Source organism: Cervus canadensis, chromosome 26, assembly GCF_019320065.1.
Source record: "Cervus canadensis isolate Bull #8, Minnesota chromosome 26, ASM1932006v1, whole genome shotgun sequence".
In the NCBI taxonomy this organism is placed as follows: Eukaryota; Metazoa; Chordata; class Mammalia; order Artiodactyla; family Cervidae; genus Cervus; species Cervus canadensis.
Genome location: NC_057411.1, coordinates 14,782,689 through 14,807,697, shown reverse-complemented (window position 1 = coordinate 14,807,697; position 25,009 = coordinate 14,782,689). Strand labels below are relative to the sequence as shown.

The 25,009-nt window shown below is 32.5% G+C and overlaps 1 protein-coding gene across 14 annotated transcripts in view; it reads right to left on the bottom strand.

The window, feature by feature from the left end:
* ADGRL3 (adhesion G protein-coupled receptor L3) overlaps positions 1-25,009 on the bottom strand; it is a 709,244-nt gene that overhangs the window by 565,150 nt on the left and 119,085 nt on the right. For all 14 annotated transcript variants that reach the window (XM_043447764.1, XM_043447769.1, XM_043447767.1 and 11 more), the window contains exon 2: positions 6,945-7,163. In XM_043447764.1, the coding sequence (XP_043303699.1) occupies positions 6,945-6,999 (55 nt within the window). In that variant the 5' untranslated portion in view covers positions 7,000-7,163. The remainder of the gene's footprint in view (positions 1-6,944; positions 7,164-25,009) is intronic.

The following is a 25,009-nucleotide window of genomic DNA, read 5'->3' as shown; positions in this document are numbered from 1 at the left end:
TTCTTAAAGGTTTAATGTAGTTCCTCCTATATTCCCTAAGTAACTCAGGCATTTCATTTCTATTGTGATGTAATCATATATGCACGTATGAATCATAAACCTGAACTTAGTGCTCTAATTAATTCTGAGAAAGTTATTATATTATTAATTTTCTGAATGCATCATAATCCCCCTGCAAATAACTATTATATCTTAATATTTTAATATTTACTTTTATTTATATTTTGTTCATTATTATAGTAGCCAAAACTTGTGGAATTATTTTAAACAAATTGTGGTGATAATAAGCAAGGCTGTTTTGATCATTTACGACCATTTATTTTAGACAGTTGTGAATTAATAAAAAAAAGTCATTCTTTTACTTTCCATACTACCAAGAGATTTTCTTCTATGGGTACAAAGATACAGTCAAATTTTATATACAACCATGTTCCCTTATACTGTGATTTGTAACTGTAATGTATCAATGACCTTCAATGCTGAGCCAGTAATATATGGTTAGATAAATAATGATCCCTTCATATAACATGCTATCATAATTTTTGAAACTTTAATGAAGGGCTAGAAATGTCTTAATTTTAAGGTGAAATCAGTATTAAAGATACAAATTTTATTTCTAAAGTTATTCTACTTTTAAAAAATATGTGCTTTCACAACTGCAAAAAATATCTAACAACCATTAGTATTAATTATACCACCAGGTCATGGGATTATTGAATTTTAACCTTCTGATTTAAATTTGTTTGAGGGGGATTACTTAGACATTAAAATAGGTGACACTGGTAATGTCAAACAAAGAAATAGATGAGACTATGTTCTTACACTCTATCAAGCTATAACCTTGACTTCATGACTTCATACCACCACAAGCTACAGTGTGCATAGATCAAATAAACACAAAAAGTGTATTAAGTGTCACTGTGAGAGCCTAGTTTTGTTTGAAGATGTCTATCCGTTACTTTTGGAAATACAACCAGCATATTTCTCTTGCAAATCCTTAGCTAGCCTAACTCCTTTGGTCAAATCATTCATACACAGTTTTTCTGAAACAAAGACAAGTTTTTATATTTAAAGAAACTAGTTCTGCTATGATGGTAAAGAAACATAGATTCAAATAAAATAAAAATGCAATTATTAAAATAAAAAGTTTATTTTTAATTCACCAATTAAAAATCTGAAATAAATTAGAGAATGACTCAACCATAGTTTTCAACAGGGCCTTATTCTAAACTGTCAAATTAAAACAGATGATAATATAACATTGATATATAGCATCTTATTTGCATGATAAGACTCTTTCCTATTGCATTTCAATTTTTTGATTGGTCATTAGCAATTATTTTCCAATCTGAATGCAGGAAATAATTGTATGAAAAATGTCCTATGGCTATTTACATGAAATTATAAATATAAGAGCACTATTCTTACATTGAGAATGAAAATAAATAGCAATGCAAAGAAGAGGGAGACAGATAATTAGATACTTATATATTACATATCAAATTACTTGAAATTTATTCAACATCAAATGCACAACGACCATCCTAGTATAGTCTACCCCAAAGCCAAGAAGCACAAAAAATAATACATGATCCTAAACCCTCGGAACAGTCACAGTACATAAAATCTGAAGATAGAAAACACTACTTTGCTCTCAAAGTGCACATTTGTTACTTGCAGAGGAGTCTCACTACAATAAAATTCTCACAGAACATGTTTTGCAAAGGCAAAATAAAATTATTTTCCAATTGCCAAGCTGTACACTGAATGCATAGGGAAGGCTCCTAAACACATTCTTACAAAGGAAAGCTTTCAGGTGTCCATACTGGGAGTACATACGGCTGTACCAGAGACTGCACAGTTAACTTTTGAAATATATATTAATGTTTATTTTGAATTTCAGTACCAAGTGGCTAATGTATTAATAGACGCTATTAGATGTGTTCTCAATAATCTCATGTATCATGATGATGACAAAGATTTCTCAGTATAACATATTTGACCATACAGATAGTGATATTACTGCAAGGTTACAAATTGTCTAGGCTGGCAAGCATTATAAACATTTAAAGGATGATTAATTTCTAGAAAAGAAGAAGAAGAAAAAAAGCTAAGCACAGCTTAGACGTCAACCTACCTTTTTCACCATTAATAAAACATGGCTTCATAAACAAATTTATATGGTACTATTTTCTGTGGTAAAATTTAATTTGGTACTTTCTCAAGCTTCACATATTATTAAAGGTTAAAATATTTTGAATTATTATTTTAAATCATTGACACATTAAATATTACTGTAACTAAAAATAGATTAATAATAAGGCAAATTACATAGAAACATATAGTACAAGATATATGTGTTTGATCATTGTTTTGTCCCTGCTAAGAACTGTTTATAATAATTAACTTGTTAGCTTTAAAGTTCATTAATACATAAATACACATTCAACTTTACCAACACAAAATAGACTTGGGGAAAAAAGTACATATATGGTGGCTCATGAAATAATTTTTTAAATTCTACTTTTTTTGCAAAGATTCACTAAAACTACTGTTGCCTTTTACACACAGTAAGCTACAATGATCCTGTTTTCTATCTCTGTCATTGTGACATACTTGCTAAGTACAGTTTAATTAACATAAGATGCAGTTAAAATATTTGAGCATCGCAATCACCTTCTCAACTCCCAACCCATTATGGCTTGGGGGACGTTCCTCCCAAGGACAAATCTCCTAGTGTGGGTCGTATACTGAACCATGATACTGTTTTACGGCCAGTCAGGATGAGTCCCAGGTGTTCATGTTATCACCGGATTTTTGTTCTCTGATCCCTCTCTTTTCCCTTGCTCCCAACCACATCATTAGAACAAAACAGTCTTTTATCTTCATGCAACACTACATTAGTTAACAGCAAAGAACTGGCCATCTGCTTTCACTACATCTCTTTCCTTCTGCCAGGTCTCATTGCATTATAGATAAGGATTTTATGGTTATACAGGAAGGAGACACAATCATGGAAAACAGAAAAATAGAAATACAGAGGTACACAGAGACATAAAATATGGACAGATAAACACAGAACTAGAGACATTTCTTAAGTTTAAAGTTGTATATATATAAATATACACAAAATGTGGATATACTAATTTAAGTTTATTTTCCTATAAAAAATACTGGCCAGACTCTCTAGGATGATGTGGGAGATTACTCAACTAATGTAAATGTTATTCAGAATTAATTATTTAGCTTAGTTTCTAATTTTACCCATGCAGGAATCATGCAAAAATGCATCACTGACAATTACATACTACTACCACTGACAATAGAGAATTTTATACTATAATATACTGACAATTATATGTTGTCTTTATATATATCTAATATATACAATCAGTTTGACAATAATTTTGTTTATATACTAGTATTAAAATTTTCTGGCAAAACCAAAATCCTGAGGTTCTAGTAACAAAAGACTTCAATTCTCAGGGTAAGAATAAGTATAATTGTATATCTTCCTTATCTAATGCTGAGAGGTTTAGCTCTATTTCAAAGTAATTAGGGGTAGGAAAATAAAACAGAAAGATTTACTGAGTGACAAGCACTATGTTACAGATGAAAAGCAGGCTTACAAATTTCTTAGTTGCTATAAGCTTGAAGGAAGGATTAAAAATCCCTTGTTCATTACCATAGCTTTAGCAGCTAGCACAGTCATCTGACTCGCAGTCTATGATAAATGTTATTTGTTAACTAATTTACCAAGTAACTGTTACAGAACTTGTAGGCAGTAGAACTGAAATTTTATCTCAGATCTGTTAAGACCAGATAGGTCTATGTCCAGTCGGTCTATGCCTAGAACATGGAAGAGGCAGAAATCTACCTTTTTACCTCATCTGTTCACAAGAACCAGGAGAGCTGATGTGGAATTTTCTATAGGGAAGAATGGCTTTAACAGGAACTGATTATTTACTGGCAGTAAGACCAGAGCTCAAGAAGCTAAATCCTTCATTTTAAGACCTCTCTGGGTCTCATGTGCAACTTTAGTCAAGTTGTTTGGTCACTTGGTACCCCAATATTTTCACTATAAAAAGTTAATGGTAATGATGATAATAATAAGTAATATTAAACCCATGAGAATGCTGGGATAATTAATTGTACCAATACATTTAAAGTCTATGGCCATTGAATCACTATGTCCTTGTCACTCAGTCATGTTCAACTCTTTGTGACCCCATGGACTGTAACATGCCAGGCTCCACTGTCCTTGGAATTCTTCAGGCAAGAACACTGGAGTGGGTAAACATCCCCTTCTCCAGGCAATCTCCTCGATCTAGGGGTCGAACCCTGGTCGCTTGCATTGCAGGTGGATTCTTTACTGTCTGAGCTACCAGGGAAGTAGTCATCATTATTATTTACTCTGGAGAAAAGGCCAGAAATTCGGGTCATATCCAGAAAAGTTAATTCTCTTTCATCAGGAGAACAAATATAGCTAGGCATTGCATCAACAGTAGGCAAGGACATGCTATCCAGGGATGTTTTGGGGAAAAAGTACCTCTATTACTAAGACATCTATTTTATTTCAGTCCTCTCAGGTTTCAAGCTATATGGTTTTCCTTCAAGCCAGGACTGGTGGGGACTCTAAAAATGCCTAATTCTATTAGATTTCTGCACTGAACAAAGGCACACACACTTTCTGTTTATGAGCAAGCTGAACTCCAAAAGTCTGCTTGCATGGAGCCCTTCATTTACAAGTCTGAAGTGGCATCACAAGGCAATGGAGAAAGCCTTCCATAGAAGGCAGCCAAAACTGACTTGCATTTTCTCTGGTAAAAAAATTTTAAAATACTTACACAAGGTAATAAGAATAAAGTTATAAGTGGAAAGTTTCTATATTGTTTAGCCTGATATGCTTAGGATGATATAAAGTAGTTCACAGAAAATGAAAATATTATTTTAGTTTTTTAGTCAAAATATTTTATATATTTTTATATACTAGGGTCAGTATTCTCTGTGCTTTATTAGTTTTTAAAAACTTTTAATTAGAGTTACTTGAAGAGATTATATGTATGTTTATCTGTGCTTGTTCAGTACAGGTCTCAACTCAAGAATCATGGTGTAAGGCTCAGTGATCTTTGGGACCCATGAGATACATAGTAGGTGTCAGGTTTAGGAGACCAGAAACTGCACTTCTGAAAAGAAAGTCTTTCTTACAATGTGTATTTCTGCTATTTTTAACCTACCTTGCTCTAACAGTACAATTTTAGACTGACTCTGTAAACATGAACTGTACATATACTTAGAGGGTTTTTTTTTTTTTTCCTGAATATCAGTATCAAATGAAGAAGCTCTCAGGGTAAGCTAATTCTTAAATGTTACAATTTACTGGAACAAAAATATACTGGAAGGGTAGATAGTATGATGAATGAAATTAACATGTTCAATCACTTAATATCAGCCATGTTCTGTGCTAGATTTTTTACATATCCTATTTATTTAATCTTCAAATAACCTTATGAGTGAGACATTTTCATAATATCAAAAAGGCTAAGCAGAATCATCTTTAGGCACACTGACAATTAGAAAAGCATTTGTTTAAAGGAACATAATTCCTATACTGTCCCATATCACAAAATGTTATACATGCCCAAGTATGTGAATGTACAAGTGTCACATCAGTATAAGAATTAAGGAAAAAATTTGAAATATTTAACAAATTTACATTGTTTAAAATGAGATGGTTGTATAATTTTACTTTTATTTTTTAAAAAAAGCACTAATCTTATAGCAATTTGTTAGAAATAAAGTTGTGAAAGCAGGGGAACTTTAGGGAAAATGTCAAAAGACAAGTGATTTTATCCTGTTTTTATACTGACAGTAGAATGCAATTCATGTTAAAACATATGAATGAGTCAAATTAAGAACTGCATCACTGACAAAGTACAGTAGATTTCTATAGTCAATTAAAAACCAAAAGTGAGCCAAGGAGGCTAAAAAGTCATTTCAGCTGCCTGATAAACTATCATATTCTGAGACCTCCTAAGCAGTGGCAAGTGCAGCTGGGTCCGTTTTTCTTTGTTATAATTATCATTAACACATGTGACAGTGACTGTATTATGCCATTTTCATCTAAGGGCAAAACCAATGATAATCAATAGAAAACAATACATTGGGAAAGAGTAACATATGTATAGACTTTAATCTGGCAATTTTTAGGGGGATTAAATAAATATTATACTAAGTGGTACAGAATTTGTTCTGCTTATTTATTGACTAATTTGATGTTTTATAAAAATTTGCAAAGGAAGATAGATCATTTCTTACTATCATACTCATACTATAAGTACCAAGATGTCTAAATGAACAATGTATATAGTCTTTTATGAGTATATTAGCATGTTTCAGGAAAAATACATTTTTGCTTATGTTGGTACTCTTTTGATAATGCTTTTTGTCTCTTTTCTCGTTAAAAGGGATATCCCAATTCTGTCTTAATGAGAGGTTTCAATTTAATTTTGTGTGTTAAGGTATGAGCAAGGTACTAAACACTCAGAAACAAATAATTACTGGGTTCAGGAAAGCAGAGTTTGGGAGTGTTTTCTTTCAAAAGGACATTTACTGTATTAAAAGCTATTTTACTTAGCAAAATAGGTCAATTAAATTCATAATAAATGATAGTTAATAATTCAAATGATACTCCTTAAGGGTGATAAAAATAATAAAACATGAAATTTTTAAAAAATAGCTTGGTTAGATACACATTTTAAATGGTATTTTAAGAAATAAAACTAAACATTATTTATTGCAGCTTAAATTACATTACTTACAGTTATTATTACATGGTAGGCAAAAACTGCAAAATCATAGCACAAAAATTTAAAAGAAAGGGTCTAATGTAAATTACTGAGACAACATTAAGTGTCACAGAAAAATATAATTAAAAGTCTTACCATGAATTATCGGTGCTAAGAGCATCATGAAGACTAGTAGCTGTGATGGCCACATGGTCGTGAGCTCGGCAGTGAGGGTGCCTCGGGAGTGAGTGTTCTAAACTTAAAATAAGTGTCTTTCTGATTCTTTTTCTGTATCCCAAGATGGATGATTAAAAACAAAACAGCTCAAAAAGAAATATTCTTCAAAACAGAAACACCAATACCCAATTCAGAATCCTGCAAACAAGAAAAAAAAAGAAAAGTTATCAAATATAGGTTTTATCATTTCCTTGAAAGTTTCCTTGTTGACAAGAACATCTGTATACCTCCTCTTTTCTTCATTGTAATGAATACACACATCATATATAAAAATAAGTAAGTAACCTAAAAGACATTATTAACTTATGTATTACCACAGTGTTTATTTCCCAATCCCCAAACTTACTGAAACAAGTAATTCAGTCTCACTGGACAAATTAATATAAATAAACTATACTCATTAGTATAATAATTAATTTGTATAATTCATCAATAGGTTTAAATACATTTGGTGTTTACTCAGAGTAAATATATCCACAAATATAATTTTTACTAACAATAGAAAAGTTAAAAAAAAATCATTCATTATGATTACTATATGTGTAAACAAAACAGCTAAATGTATGAGTCTTGCTTTCATTCCAGACCCTGAGAATAATTCAGAAATTATTCTACATTTAAACCATATTACTTTTCTAATTATTTTTGTAATTAAATTTGTGAAGATTATAATTTATATTAATTAATTATGCTCAATCATAATCAATTCATTTAGCAGAAGTTTACTGAGTGTCCACTAAATTACAAAGTACTGTGCTAAGAAAATAGGGCAAAATATTGAATAAAACATGCAACCTATCTTCCAGGATCCTACAACTCAAAATAAGGAATTTTGCTTAAAAGTGTTAAATACATATAGAAGACACTAAAAATTTTAAGCATTGTAAAGTTATTTTACTGAACCAAACTGATATAGCTGCTCTCTCTTTAAAGTTTGCACATATATATCTTAGAAAGTAAAAGTATTGAAGGTACATGACCTCACTTTTGAGATGTTGTTTTTCACAGTGAGCATCTTTAAAACTGATCAATCAAGTGCTAACTGGCTCTTCCTTTTCTTTCTTTCTTTTCTTTCCTCTCTCTTTCCCTCTCTTCGGGCAACTATTGACAGTATATATTTCACTACTGTGAAATAGTGTGAAATGTATTTCACATTTTGAGTATAAATCTAAATTTTTTTTCTGGAAAGAAATATTCAAAATAGAGATAGTTTACTGAGGATTATAATAACCTTCATTCTATCAAAACACGTTGGAAAATATTTCTGAAGTGCTTGCATTCATTATAAGGCAAACTTACACAGATTTATCTGAATTTCTGGCACTACAATTCACAGTATGTAGTTAAGAGCACGGGTTCTGAAGCAAGACCATCTAATTTGAATTATTAGCTCTACTAGTAGGCTTCCCTGGTGCCTCAGACAGTAAAGAATCTGCCTGCAACTCAGGAGACCCAGGTTCAATCCTTGGGTTGGGATGATCCCCTAGAGAAGGGAATGGCAACCCCCTCCAGTATTCTTGCCTGGAGAATTCCATGGACAGCAGAGCCTGGCCGGCTACAGTCCATGGGGTTGCAAAGAGTCGGACATAACTGAGCAACTAACATACACACAACTCTACTAGTACTAAGACACTGGATAAGTCATTTAAGCATTCAGTTCCTTGGTTTCCTGTCTGTTAATGGCGGGGAAGCAATGTTACTAAATTCATATGGTTACATGAACATTAAATAGGTTAAAATTTGTCATATATTATATGCAATACATAAAAATATGTATTGTTCAGAATAATAAGTATGAAAGTGCTATATATCTTAACAATTCTTATACATCTCATGAATTTTCAATTTTATCCTACTTATACTTTTTATTGTGGTTGTGTAAGAAGCAAAATCATTTGAAAATTCAAGCAAAAATATTTACTGAGTCACTATTATACAGATAGGCTTGGAATAAACTAAATCTGGAAACAACAGGTATAATAATTTTCTTTCTAAACTCACAGACATGATAGAAAAACTAAGCTCATAATAAACATTCTCACAACATTTTACTTTTGCAAACAGAGAAAGCACTGACAAGAAAAAATGAGCTTGAGATAAATAATGTGAAAAGGATTTCTATGCAACATGTTGCTTGTTTTACTTATCAACACTTTGACTTGTAGAAAAACATTTAGAACTTATATTTAATTGTCGTGTCACAAGTATATAACTTTCTGAAAATAAATTTGAAAGCAGGTACTAATTTAAAATAGCCTTCTTTTACATGCATGTGATTATGGATACTTAAATAAGGATATGTAAATTGACTGACACGTCAACAAGTAAACAATCCCCCTCAACATTCAATTACCTTTTCTTCCCCTCTACAACTGTAGCATCGAGAGACATGTGTGTGTGCACAGACAAATACACACAAACACACGCACACACACATATATGTAGAAGATAAATATACACAGTACTATTTTAATAGCAACTCATCTAGGTGAGTTATTTATTCACTATTTCACAAATATATACCAAATATCTACCATGGTGGATACTATTGAGAATGCAACTAATGTAGAAAAATTGTTCCCACAACTTCTCCTGTTAACAGGAACATCATAATAAATGAAGTCTCAATAGAAAGAGAAGAATTAATATTTTTAGTTCTTATCATATGACTACTTTTCTAGGTTTACACAATTATATGATTAAATTATCCATACAGATCTATCATGCAGATAATATTGTCTCATGTCTACTGAGAAGGAAAATCAGACATGTTACTGAGAATTTCAAACTGAATGTCTGCCTCCAATATCAGTGCTCTTTCTTCTCTCTATGGTAGAAATAAACAAGATGTATGGGGCTTCCCTTGTAGCTCAGTTGGTAAAGAATCTGCCTGCAGTGCAGGAAACCCAGGTTCGATCCCTGGGTTGGGAAGATCCCCTGGAGAAGGAAATGGCAACCCACTCCAGTATCCTTGCCTGGAAAATCTCATGAACAAGAGGAGCCTGGTGGGCTGCAGTCCATGGGGTCCCAAAGAGTCGGGCACGACTGAGCGACTAACACTTACTTACTTTTGAGCATAATCAGGGGTGTTACTTGTGAAAAGGGATAGACAAAATATAGCAAGTTTTCAAGGAAAGACTTAGGCTTTGCTTAAACAGGTTACCCAATTATGCTGAGTAGAGAACAAAGGAACAGCATGGATATATGAAGTAGGTCTGGAGGGACAAAGAGAAAGAAGATAGACATGCTTAAAAAGGAAACCCTTTGAAGGAATCAAAAAATTATTTCCATAGTGAAATATGAGTACACAAATATGAAGTAAATTAAGTGCAGTTTTAGTGAAAACCAGCAGTTTATTTCATGTCTTTTCAACTTGATGAAGGAACAGGAGAAAATTATAGAAAGTATAAGAAAGTGATTATCTATAATAATGACTTATTTTAGGATATCATGGCAGGGCATAAAACCATGTCTACTAAGATTACTTTGAACTTAATTTATGCATAAACATTTGTTTTCAAGATTATAGTGTATCCATGTACTGTTTACTATGTAAATACCTGTGTGTAAACAGAGGTAAGGAAAGGAATTTAGATGAATGGAAGCTATTATTTGAGGACAGTGACATGTTTTCACACTCTAGCCTCACCATCCATGGACCTTTCACTCACAGTCCCACAATAATATGCTAATTTGGAGGTACAAATAATAAAATTGAAATTTTAGTAGATAATCTTCCAGACCAGAGTGTTAATAATCTACAGAAAAATAAGCCATTACGCTTTCAATACTAACATTAAAAAAAAGAAAACTTTTTGGAATGGTTTTTTTTTTTTCCAATTACATGTTGTTTTTAGCCAAACCAGTCATTTTTCATATAAAGTGGATTTTTACTCAAATCATTTCGGAAACACAGCTCTTCAAAAACACATAAAGAAGAAAAACCAAGAAAAGACATAAGATTCATTAAATCACATTTGAACAAAATGATTGCTCAAAAAAATTTACTAATAATCAAAAGAATTTGACAAGTCAAGTTCAACATATATTTCCAACTCTAAAGAATTTCTTTAAACTTTTCCATGTACAAAGCTCTATGTTAATACTAGGGGTCAAATAAGGAGAATGTGGCTGAAAGTCTAAAATATCACCATTTTAAAACAACTTTCAGTTAAATATGGATGCCAGAAGGTATACTCACCAATAATTTAAAGTGCTGTGCAAAATGTGATATGTGTTAAGTGAGATATTCTAGAAACATGTGCACACACACACAATTTGCCAGATTATCTTTTGAAAGAAACAGCAAAGGACTTAAAAACATGCTGACTGAACATTCTGGTGCTAGGCAAGTTTACAAAGCTCTCTGAATTTCAATTTCTTCAACTGCATAAGAGAAAAATATACACCTGTATTCTGTTGAGAAGATTAGCAATACAATAAATCACTGGGGCTTCCCAGGTGGCACTAAGAACCCACAGGCAAATGCAGGAGACAGGAGACGCAGGTTCAATCCCTGGGTTGGGAAGATCCCCTGGAGGAGGGTAGGACAACCCACTCCAGCATTCTTACCTGGATAATCCCCATGGACAGAGAAGTCTGGGCAGCTATGGTCAATAGTGTCCACAGAGTCAGACTGAAGCAATTTAACGCACACATTGCATGATGCAGAGATGTCACGTCATCATGCGTGTCTACCAGGACTTGTCTGTCATTCACCAATTCCTTTGTTTCCTTAATTTCTTCAAAACTGAGGAATAGACGATATGCTTGACTCTCACACCTCTCATTTACATATTTAGGAAAATCATACACAGTCTCCTTGAGAAAGATGCACACTGTCCTTAAGAAAGCTAGGGATGAATAAAGGATACTAAAACAATGTAAGATTTTATTTTTTAAAAAGAATTTTCAGTATGTTCTTCTTGTTTGAAATACACTGTTACTTAGGATATTAATTTCCAGTAATAAAACATATTGAAGTCACTCAGTCGTGTCCAACTCGTCGAGACCCCATGGACTGCATGGTCTACCAGGCTCCTCTGTCCATGGGATTTTCCAGGCAAGAGTACTAGAGTGGATTGCCATTTCCTTCTCCAGGGGATCTTCCCAACCCAGGGATCAAACCCAGGTCTCCCACATGGTAGACAGATGCTTTACTGTCTGAGCCACCATTAAATTACTTTAAAAATTAAGTTGCTTTAAAAGTACTACTGAACGATAGTTTCTAACTTACATCGAAGATTATCAGAAGACAGCAGACAGTTTTGCCTGCTACGGTATGAAAAATCTGGAGTGAGTGAAAGTCGCTCAGTCATGAAGGACTCTTTGCAACCCCATGGACTATAGCCCATCAAGCTCCTCTGTTCATGGAATTCTCCAGGCAAGAATAATGGAGTAGGTTGCCATTTCCGTCTCCAGGGGATCTTCCCAACCCAGGGATCAAACCTGGGTCTCCCGCAATGCAGGCAGATTCTATACTGTCTGAGCGGCCAGAGAAGCTCTCAAAAACTTGGAAGGAATATATTTATCTTGATTAGGATATCTGTCCTCCAACAAAACTATATAGCTTTACTACACTTAACAATATTAGAAAGGAAAAATTGAGGCTGATGAAAGTGTTCTAATTTATATCATTAATATTTAAGATTATAATTAGGAAACTGTGATTTGACTCATGTTCAACTAAACATTAAAAAAAATTCACAATACGGAAAACATTCTACAAAAGCTTATATAAGTAAACTCTTTCCTCATAAACAGCATGGAAAATTCCTTATTTGTTCAGATTAAAATTTAATAAAATTCCTTGTTTAATGCAGATTAAATTTAATTCATATCTAGCACAATTATATGCTAAAACTATTTTTTTTTTTGTTACTGCTGAAATAAAAGTTCTTCTGAACTTAGGACATTGATTTACTTTGAGGAAACTGGTACTTTAAATTCTGATGGCATAATTTTTTCTCAATTTAATTTTTTCATATATCCTTCTCAAATCATATTTGAAAGTTTATATTTGCTTTCTTTCTACACTCTAAATAAAGATTAGTATTAGCCTGTAAATGCCATTCATCTTGGAATTGTTGCTTCTACTTTAGCTATTCTTAACCACATATCTATAAAATAACTTAACCTCAATCTTTTCCAAATTAAATTGCATGTCATTATTGTACTTTTTCCCTCATAATAACCTACCGAAGATACTATGATATCTTCTTTATAATATTTTATATCCTCCCACCAGTTAAATATTCACTTATTACAAATTCTGCTAACTACAAATTGTATTCCATATCTACTTTACAAATTTATATTAATCCACATTTCATTTTTTATATTTACATGTTTTTCCATTTAAGTATTTTTAGAGCTTGATTTTTTTACATGTTTGGTACATGCCGAATGTTTAAAATGCCTTGTGGCACTGTTTTAATAACTGATTGGTACATAGTCCTATAATACCATTGCTAATTATAAAACAACAGTTTCCCATTAAGCAACATTTCCTCCTTCCAAATAGCTACACTGTAGCTATTTTCTCAAAAAAAGAAACAAACAAAAAAAACCCTACTTTTGAAATGTTTATAAATATTTTTTGAATGTAATCTATATTCCTCCAGGGTTATTAGACAGATTTTGAAATTTGAATGATTTGCAGTTACTTTCATTAACAAATATTAACTTCTTAGCAATATAAAACTGACATATGGTAACTTAATGAAAGTGATACATTTTCAAAAAAAGTTTATCTGTATTATTAACCAAAAAGGATCAAGTGTTTCTGAGAAATATTCATTTAACAAGGCTGAAAAATATATTTCAAATAGAGTATTTAATTATGCATAGATGCTTAGAAAAGGAGTTTAAATGCTAATTATTCAAATTTAATATGGCAATATTTCCATGATTTATTAATATTACACAATCATAAGCACACACAGGTCAGTGCTCCATAATCCATGTCCTATAAAACAATAGATGGTATCTATTCTCACAAACATGTCTTTCCAACATGGTTCTACATGGAAAACTCATTCTGCTGTGAATGGATGCTCCAAGTTATAATTAACTCTTAGGAAAAAGAAGTAGAGCAGTAAAAAGAAAAATTAGATGACTATTACACACTTCCTCCCATCACCATCTTATAAAATGTTTAAATGTCTGGTGTCAGTGATCACTGGGTAGAAGCAAAATAAGTTTTAAAGTTCAGACTGAGTAAAATACATATTTTTTTAAATGTTAGCTATAATTTATAATGTCTAAAACTTTAAAAAAAGTACTTTTTCTTTAAAGTTTTCTTGCTGCTTGCCAAGAGAATTATTATATATAACTTCTCAAATGAGAGTACATTTGAGTAGACTACGGAATTTTTAAGTTTGCAAGGATATTTGTGCTAGAGCATGAGTAGATAAAATTTGACTACACAGTGGTTGGGGAAGGATTATTCTAGGTTATGAGTTGTTATGAAGAAAGTTAAGAGTAGATAAAAAACAGCATACTATAGAACTCTAATTACTGAGTATGTAAGGAGCAAGGGAACCTTGTATAGAAAAGCATTTGGGTAGAAGAGAAAGGTTGTGAAAGCTATACAAAGAATTTGAATTCAATTTACTTAGTTTCCAACTATGAATTTTGAAATTTTAATTTTTTTATTTTAAAAGCACAATTTGCATAAATAAAAATCACTGCAAACATTTTCTTTCAAAATTGAGGGTATATATTTACAGTGAAAGTATTAGTCAATTCATGGAATTCTCTAGGCAAGAATATTGTAGTGAGTGGGTAGCCCTTCTTTTCTCCAAGGTATCTTTCTGACGGAAGGAGGGATCAAAACTAGGTCTCCTGAATTGCAGGCAGTTTCTTTACCTCCTGAGTTACCAGGAAAGCCCCAAGAATACTGGAGTGGGTAACCATTCCCTTCTCCAGGGGATCGTTCCAACCCAGGGATTGAACCTGGGTCTCTAACATTGTAGGCAGATTATCATCTGAGCAACCAGGAAAGTCAAATATTTATACAAAATATATTTTAAAAAATTTTAAATCTTCTACATTACTCTTAAACACTTGAGCATTTTGCTCTGAAAGTAATTTATGTGAATCATCTTTGGTTTGATATAAAGAGACTGAGTTAAGATATTAAATGAAATAGAAGTATTAAGTGAACCATCAAATTAATAAACTAACTAGTATTTAGATCGTACCTAACATGACACCACACAAAAATATGAGACTTTGCATTTTCATAATATGATACATTTGTCCGGGTTCTAAACTTGCATAACATCTCTAAGCAGCTGTTATGCTATCTGAGATCAAACACTGATTTCAGAAAATTACCACACTTTCACATACAATGGCATTGGTGTGCATTTAGAAGTGTATTACTACCAAATAACAGGCTACGTGTTTAACTCTGCTACTTATCTCAGATGTATATTTTATAACACATTGAAGACAAATACAACCTGGAAGAAATTTCACATACACTAGGTATATGTTTGCTTTGACCTAGAACCAGATGCGGCCATATCTTTCTCAGTCCCTTGCTGCTGCTGGTAAGTCGCTTCAGTCGTGTCCGACTCTGTGTGATCCCATAGACGTCAGCCCACCAGGCTCCCCCGTCCCTGGGATTCTCCAGGCAAGAACACTGGAGTGGGTTGCCATTTCCTTCTCCATCTTAGTCCCTTATTTCTGCACATTTTTTTTAAAAAAACTTCCTATCATCAAGTATTAAACAGAGCCGTCAGAATCAGCATGAATAGAAGGCATAATACAAGCTTTGGAGTGAAAAAGTTTTAAAGTTCTCTCTCTTCAAGCTGTGAGCTGTATGACCACAGGCAGATGACTTAATTTTTTCTATACTCTAATGTTCACATCTAAAATTAATACTTATTCCACCAGATGGTTAGAAGGCTTAAATAAAAGTTATACACTTACATGACCTATAAAGATACCTGGCAAGAGCAGGCATTCAATATGTGAGAAAAATCCTTTTTTTCATTTAATGAAGGGTTTTATATTCAAAAGTAGGATTATAAATGGTAAATGAGATTACATTTGGTGGTGACTGGGACAGAAGAATATTCAATAGGAATGGATGACTGGTTGTGTGAAAACTGGGATAGAATCAGAAAGTATAATGTAAACACAACACTTTGAGAAGATTAAATTGGTCCTGGCATACCGAGAAAAAAATGGAGAGGAAAGAAAATTTAGGCTAGTGGTATTAGTAACAATACTAACCAGAGTTTGTACTTTGGGAGTTCACAGAGACCTCCAAGTGTAGAACTGTGATTTAAAGTATAGATTACTTGGAGAAAGTCAAGACAATGATTTCCCATACTACAGAATATCAAAGTTATATATTTTGTAAGGGTGGAAAGAAAAAGAATAAATCAGGATGAAAAACAAAAAATAGAAGATAGTTAAGAATATACAGAAAAAAAAAAAAAAAACTAGAGTTAGAGAGAATAGTCCAAAAGTAAGACTACATGTCCACTAGAACTTTCCTGAAGTCTTTATTCTTTCCTCATTCCTTCACTACTATGGTCCCACAGATTCCAAAGTGATGAGAAAAAAGACCCATTTGTATTCAATTATTTTTTATTATTTACCCACCACACTTTTCAAGCAATGAAATGCTAAATCTCTACCCACTGTCTGAAACACTAACAAAGTATTTTTTACTGCTTAAGTAAAACACATATTGCCTTATAATTACATTTCAAACATAATTTGATGTTATGTAAGGAAACAGGTAATCCAGAAAGGTAACTTTTATAAGAAAGTCCTCTAGAGTAAAAGTCCCATCTAATTGTCTTTCAGATAATGTTATGATCTAACAAGTGTCTATTAATGTTTAGGAACAAATTTGGATTTAATGAACACTGCTATTTTTAGCTTTAGGGCAGCATATCATTTAGCCATGAAATAGATTGATGTTTTACTAAGGATCATTTCCTTGCAACGTGTCCTTGAGTTAACCTTTTCCCTGAGATTCTACAAAGCATCTGGTATTTTCCAATAGGCTTTGGATAAGATATTTGCCTCCATTGATATGTTCAATAGGAAATAAAATCAGTGAGTTTGAAATTAACCTAAGTATAAATAAGAGCATTAATGCAACCAGATTGAGAAATAATGCTGTTTGAAATGAGATAAGTAAAACTTAAAACTGGATCTCATACTCTTTCCATGTATATGATTTGTAAAATAGATACTCTGGTCTTTACAAATGAAAACTTTTGTCATCAGTAAAATCTCAAACTTTTATCATCAATATTAGCTGTGAAAAATAAGCCTGATGAACACAGCCATTATTTAAAAGGATATTCAAAAAATCAACAACTGTTTCATAATATGTCATTTATGATAATATTCAAGGACTGATTTCTATTTCCAAGCAAAGTAGAAATTAACAAAGTCAAGCAAGCTACATTTAATACATGCAGATTCATCAGGTTTCTATTTCAAAGTAAGTAATTCCACTTCTGACAAGAGAAGGTGAATCTATTCCAAAATCTAGAGCATGAGGCAAAATAAAAGTCCTCCTCACAATAACAGTGAACATTTACTGATTCCTTACTATCAAGCACTGTTGTAACACCCTTAATTTATTTTAAAAATAAACATTAATATTAATTCTGTAACAACTCCAAAGAAAGGAGCTATTATTATTCCTAACTGGCAAATGAGGAAATTGCAAGACCAAGAAGTTAGAGTTTGTTGAGGTCACAAAGCTAAAAATAAAATGCTCAGATTTGTACCTGAATAGTCTAGATACATGGTGTGTACTTTCATTCTTAAGATCCTACTCTATCTCATCACTTCGTTTGACTACTGACTCTATAGCCTACATACTATAAACTGCATGTTTGTCCCCCTTCCCCAAGGAGTCACATGTTGAATACAAATACCAAGGTGATGGAATTTGTAGGTGAGGGCTTTGAGAGGTGATTAGGTCATGAACCTCAAACATTTCTAATATTTATTGGATTTTTACTATCTGCCCTGACTTCATGATTGGGATAGATTAGTATTGTCTTATGTTGCTTTCTTTCTTTCTTTCTTTTTTTTTTTATGTTGCTTTCTTTTTGACAATTTTATAACTGAAATCACCTGGGTACTTCACAATTGATAATCATGATGATATATTCTATCTAGCATAAGTTTGAGTTACAAATTAAGTTCCAGGGTTTGCTGGAGAAATAAAAAAACATGATTATCTTTTCTCTAGCAAAAGTTTAAAAATATCATACCAATGCAGATAGTAATACAGTTGACAGTGGTAAAAAGGTATTTGCATAGCTGGGAACAATAAACTTTAAAAGTCAACTTAGATGCTAGAGTCATATCAAGCTGTAGAATGGGTTTAGAAGGCTGAATGGGGAGGGTGGGGAGTCTTAACACTACTTCTCTGAAAACAATGACGGTCACTGAATAACCGACTTAATTAAAAGTAAACCCTAGAATAGAAAAGCTAAAAGAACTGAGGTAGTGATATCAGATTCATTCTATTACAATTCCTTCAGGCACACAAGGAAAAAAAAAAAAATTACACATCTAGTTACAGCTTCTTTGAAGACTTTCCAAAACCAAGTGGAATGCAGGGGAAGCTAAATCTCATTATGAGCTAGATGCTAAGATCCGAGTTTCACTGTGGTTTAGTTATCATGACTAGTCAGTCCCATTCAACTCTTCCATATAAACAGTTTGACTTTAAACCCTTGATATTCACATTTAAAAAAAAAAGATCATTATGTATCTTTTCAAAAGAAGTTTAAACAAGTATTGATAAGAAAGATATTACTATAAAATAGTGGATTTAAAAAAAAATGTGTAACAAATAAGGTCTAAAAATAATTCCTTTAGAACCTCCTAACATAAAGATATCTATATATTTTACATGCCTTGTTCTTGAGATTATGAAAGAAATGTAGTGCCCTTTAAGAGTATACAGATATCTTTGCTATGCTTCATTCCTTGCAGTTAGTGTATCAGTAGTAACCAGGCAGGAGGAAAATTAGAGGTTTTGAAATTATCTCATCTCAGTAGGGTGCACCTGGATAGGTCTCAAATTAAACATCTTCCTTAATGGCCCGTTATGGAGTATCAATTCCTGAAATACCCAAAGGGAGTCAGGGACCATTAATGCTAAGGAAGAGTTTCTAAGGTTGTAGCATATGATGCAATATTTATGCTGTAACTTTAACATGACTGAGAGTTTATTTAAATATACACTTAATGGTTTTAAAATCAATAGCTACCATAGTCTGGTTTAATATAACACCAAAACACAGATTAAAAACTTGAATGCATCAATACACTTTTCTATTAATACTTTGATGATTTAGCATTTACAGGTAGCTATCAAATTATGAAACATGTCATTTTACAAAACTCAACTTTTAAGACAGCTGCTTGTACCTCAAAGTATATTTTTCATGGGGAAAAATATTATATCTAAACTATATTTAATCTCTATAATAAAATATGTATAATTTAGTAGAAATAATAATCTCATTATAACATCTATTCTTCAGGAGTTATAAAACAAGTATATGATGGAGCTATGGGTATTGCTCCTGAAGGTAAAGAAATTTATTTTCACATCAGCAACATTTCCTCAACTTCCAGGGTTTAACTAGTAGGCAAAACAGTCAACAGGAATTAAACAAAATCAGAATGAAATCATCTTTATGTTCCATTCATCATATTTCTAGCCCTATCACTATAGAAGCTGACCTGAGCAACATTGGGAAAAACTAAAAAGCAATTACATCTGGGAATCAGTAACTGACAGTCTGGGAAAGAAAATGTCAAGGAAAAGAAATATATTGAAAATTTCCTAGTGGTAGTACCTCAACAGAGAAGGAAACCCTAAACAGGTTTCACTAATGTCCTTAAATACAGAATAATAAAGGATGTATTTAGAGAGAAAAAAAAAATCAATGTAAGTCAGGTCCTGTTAAGATTCCCATAATTAAAGAATTTTATAACATAACTTATTATACTTAGTCATTAATACACTAATTTATTGATTCATATATATGTAACACATAATTTATATAAATGTCATATAATATTAATACAATGATAACATATAATCTTTTATCATATTCATTTTTATTCAGTAAATATTGTGATTTAAGTAACCTAATAAAACAGAATGCATATGAATAGATGAAACAAAGTGAAAGTGAAGTTGCTCAGTCCTGTCTGACTCTTTGGGACCCCATGGACTGTAGCCTACCAGGCTCCTCAGTCCACGGGATTTTCCAGGCAAGAGTACTGGACAGTTATCATTCAAATAGTCAATTTCTAACTCTCAGTGCACTTTCTATATATCTGGAATATTTTATAATGTTAAAAATAAGTGTCATCTTAAATTATAATAATGTCAAGAATTTTCACTTAAAAAATTAAACTGAATGACTCCTAAAGATGTCTACACAAATAACAGCACACATTTTCTGATGTAGAAAGATAATTAAACCAATTAAATATGGTGATTTAATTAAGACAACTGGTAAAAACAAAGGAACAAAAAAAACAGTCTTATTTATTGGGAAGAATAACCAAGTTGTTGTTGTTGTTGAAAAAAATAGTCCCATTAAGAACTGTGAAAATGCATGAAGATCAAGCCACACAAACCATACACATCTCACCTCGAAGTCCTTACACTCCATCCTCTGGTTGTCTATACTTTTCAAAGTGTTGAAAATCTACACACATCAATGAAATCAAATGAAATTTGAGCAAGATACTCTTTTACATACAGTGACTGTTTTTTATTTCCCATTAGATAAGAGGATGCTATAGAATTACTTCTAAGTTATATTTAACTGAGTTTAGGCTAAAAGTAATCCATTCTAGAAACTATGCAACTGAGAAAGCATAAGGAAACAAAACTTGAAAAGGAGCAGTACAAAAGTGGCTGCCTGAAATTATTGTGACAAAGAGTACTATTTAATATAAATGCCTGTAAGAAGCTTGCCTCATATAATTTGACTTTCTTAATAATTAAGATTTCTAAAATGACTTAATGGCTTCTATTTATTTAAAGATACTGCAGTTTTGATTCCCTAGAAAAAGCTCTTCTCCCCGCCTTTGGTAAAAATGTCTTTGAGTTATGTAGTTTAAAAATCACATTGACTCTTCAGTACATAAATCATTTCTTTCTTCAGTCTTTTCTCTGCAGAACGGGGATGATTCACAAGGACAATTCAGGAACACCTAGGTTCTAAAATAACCAAAATTGGCAAATTGTACAAAAAAGATATATAGTATCATTGTTCAACACTTGGCTCTAGCTAGAAATATAGTAAAGAAACACAGATCAACTGTGATGGAAAATCCATCAGAAACAACAAAACTGGCAGATTACTATACACAGTAATATCTGGACCTATTTAACCAACATTTTATTTAACTATTCTTCTAATATAATTCATAGTGAAGGCAGATAAAGAGCCAAAGTACATGATTTTCTACCGTGGAAACTGCTGAGGCATCATTAGGTTAAAAATATTTTTTGAAACAATAACTATATTTGCACTAACTTTGGAGCAGTTAAAATTTTGTGATTTAGAATAATTACAAAACTTTATTTTTTAGAAACAATGATTATCTATGTTATCTGGCTTTTTTTTCCCCTAGTACATCTATGATTACTGAATAAGACATAGCTGAAAGTACCCAAAAGACTATTTCTTCATGTTGTGGAGACACTGATTTACCTTTCAAGAATATTAAAAAAAAAAAAAAAATAAGGTATGCTCTGAAATATCTCAGAAACTTGCATTTCCAAAGAAACATAGTCTTGCTTTTAGGAATATGTACTATAGCAATAATTTTTAATGTTATTCATGAAACATAACATAGTTTAAACACAAAGCTTATAGCCCTAACTTTTTTTCCCCTAAACCTCTTAAAATAAAAGGCAGATAATTATTTTTCTTTGTAAAGCAATAAGATTATTTAGTCAAATAAAATAATGGCCTTTTGAAAAGGGTCTCTTCTTTCTTTTTTCTTTATGATGTCTTATTTATTACCTTTAATGAAAATGTATACTTTAGTATCTGATTCTTCTAATTACAAAATAAATGAGTTAGAAGGATGAAATGTACAGACTGGGTAACATAGTCAATAACAATTCAGTATCTTTGTATGGGAACAAAGGTAGTCAAAAGACACAAAGTTCCAGTTATAAGATAAATGAATAGTAGAGATATAATGCACAATCAATATAATTAACTCTGTTGTATTTATCTGTGAAAGTTATCAACAGAGTAAATCCTAAGAGTTCTCACTGCAAAAAAAAATAAATAAATAAAAACTTGTTTTAAATATTATACCAGTATAAGGCAATAGATGTTCACTAAATTTATTGTGGCATGAACCCATTCATTTCATATAAAATAAAATCATTATATATATAAATGATATATATATACATCATAATATACATAATTTTTATATATTTATACAAAATTTATATATATATAAAATCATTATGCTGTACAACTTAAACTAATACTCAGTTGTATATCAATTTTAACTAATAAAACAGGAAGAAAAAAAAACAGATTATACACCCTCAACACAGAGATCAAATTTCCAACATTCACTGGATTATGGAGAAAGTAAGGGAATTCCAGAAAAACATCTACTTCTGCTTCATTGACTACTCTAAAGACTTTGTGTGGATGACAACGAACAAGGAAAGTTCTTAAAGAGATTGGAACACCAGATCACCTTATCTGTCTCCTGAGAAATCTGTATGCTGGTTAAGAAGCAAGAGTTAGAACCAGAAATAGAACTATCTAGTTCAAAAATGGGAACGGAGCATGACAAGCCTGTATATTGTCACCCTCCTTATTTACCTTCTTTGCAGAGTACATCATGCAAAATTGCCAGGCTGGATAAATCACAAGCTGGAATCAAGATTGTAGGGAGACATATTAACAACCTCAGATGCAGATGATATCACTCTCATATCAGAAAGTGAAGAGGAACTAAAGAACCTGTTAATGAGGGTGAAAGAGAAGAGTGGAAAAGCTAGCTTAAAATTCAACATTCAAAAAACTAAGATCATAGCATCCAGTCCAATCACCTCATGGTAAATAAAAGGAGAAAGAGTGAAAGCAATGACAGAGTTTATTTTCTTCGGCTCCAAAATCACTGTGGATGGTGACTGCAGCCATGAAATTAAGACGCTTGCTCTGTAGAAGGAAAGCTATGACAAACCAGGGCAGTGTATTAAAAAGCAGAGATAACACTTTGCCAACAAAAGTCCATACAGTCAAAGCTATGGTTGTTTTGTTGTTTTTTTAATTTTTCCAGTACTCATGTACTGATGTGAGGGTTAGATCATAAAGAAGGTTCAGTACTGAAGAATTCATAGTTTTGAACTGTGGTGCTACAGAAGACTCTTGAGAGTCCCTTGGACAGCAAGGAGATCAAACCAGTCCACCCTAAAGGAAATCAGTCCTAAATATTCATTGGAAGGACCGTTGCTGAAGCTGAAACTCCAATACTTTGGCCAGCTGATGCCCAGAACTGACTCCTTAGGAAAAAAAATAAAAACCCTGATGCTGGGAAAGATTGAAAACAGGAGAAGGGGAAGACAGAAGATGAGGTGGCTGGATGACATCACTGACTGGATGGATATGAGTTTGAGCAAGCTCCGGGAGTTGTAATGGACAGGGAAGCCTGGATGCTGCAGTCCAGGGGTCACAAAGAGTTGCCCATAACTTTGCAACTGAACTGAAATGAAAGGAAATCAACCTTGAATATTCATTGGAAGGACTGATGCTGAATCTCCAATACTTTGGCCATCTGATGCGGAGAGACTACTCTGGAAAGGACCCTGATGCTGGGAAAGATTGAGGGTAAGAGGAGAAACAGGTGACAGAATGAAATGGTTGGATGACATCACTGACTCAATGGATATGAGTTTGATCAAACTCAGTGCAATAGTGAAGGACGGGAAAGCCTGGGGTGCTGCAGCCCATGGGGCCACAAAGAGCTGGACAAGGTTCAGCGACTGAACACCAATAACAACAAAGCATGGATAGTTGGTTTATACGGAGGTATTTGTGTTTTATTAATTTTCTTCTAACAGAAACATTTCAATCTGTTTGGGAGCCTGGTGTCAAAAAAGAAAAAAATTATTTGTGAATCAAGATGTCAAAAAGGCATTTCTTTGACAATCTTGTATAGAGTTAATCTGCCCATAACTAAGATAAAAAAAAAAAAAAAGGAAAAACTTCACCAGTTCAGCTGAAGTATAGCAACAAATATTAACCAATCAATCGAACAGTGAAAAGACAATGAATATTTCCTATTGGACCCATGGTATAGAAAGAAAAGAGCATTTTTACAGTGTATCCATACATTTTCTACACCATTGAAATATTACCTGAAATAATTATATTATTATTTCATATGAACATAAAACATACACATATGTACATTCACAGGCACCTTTAAAAATCTTAGATGGAAATGGATGTATTATTACAAGTTAGTACTTAAGGGAAAATTTGCTGAATATTGCCAGTAAACATCCAATGTAAAACAATTTCACCATCCAAATCCAAGACAAAGATACAGAAATGATTCACTTCATCTCAAACAGAAAAGAGTCAAATAGCCCCACACTGGATTTCTTAAATATTAAAGATTCAGAAATGAAAATACATAGCAGAGACAGGATGGCATTGTGGAGAACCTCAGTATTCCCTGGGACTAAAACAGTTAATGGAAAAGTTTCTTTGAATTCTAAGGAGCATTGAAAAATACATTTCAGATATCATTAAACCAAAAGCATCCATTAGCTCCTCTCAGACATGACCCCACAAGTTTCCTTCTTTTTTTCTTCATCTTTTACTTTGCTGACTTACAGTGGTCTAGCCGACAAAGCAAAGGCTCACTAACCCCATTACCAGAATCATCCTGGGATACAAATACATGTCTCA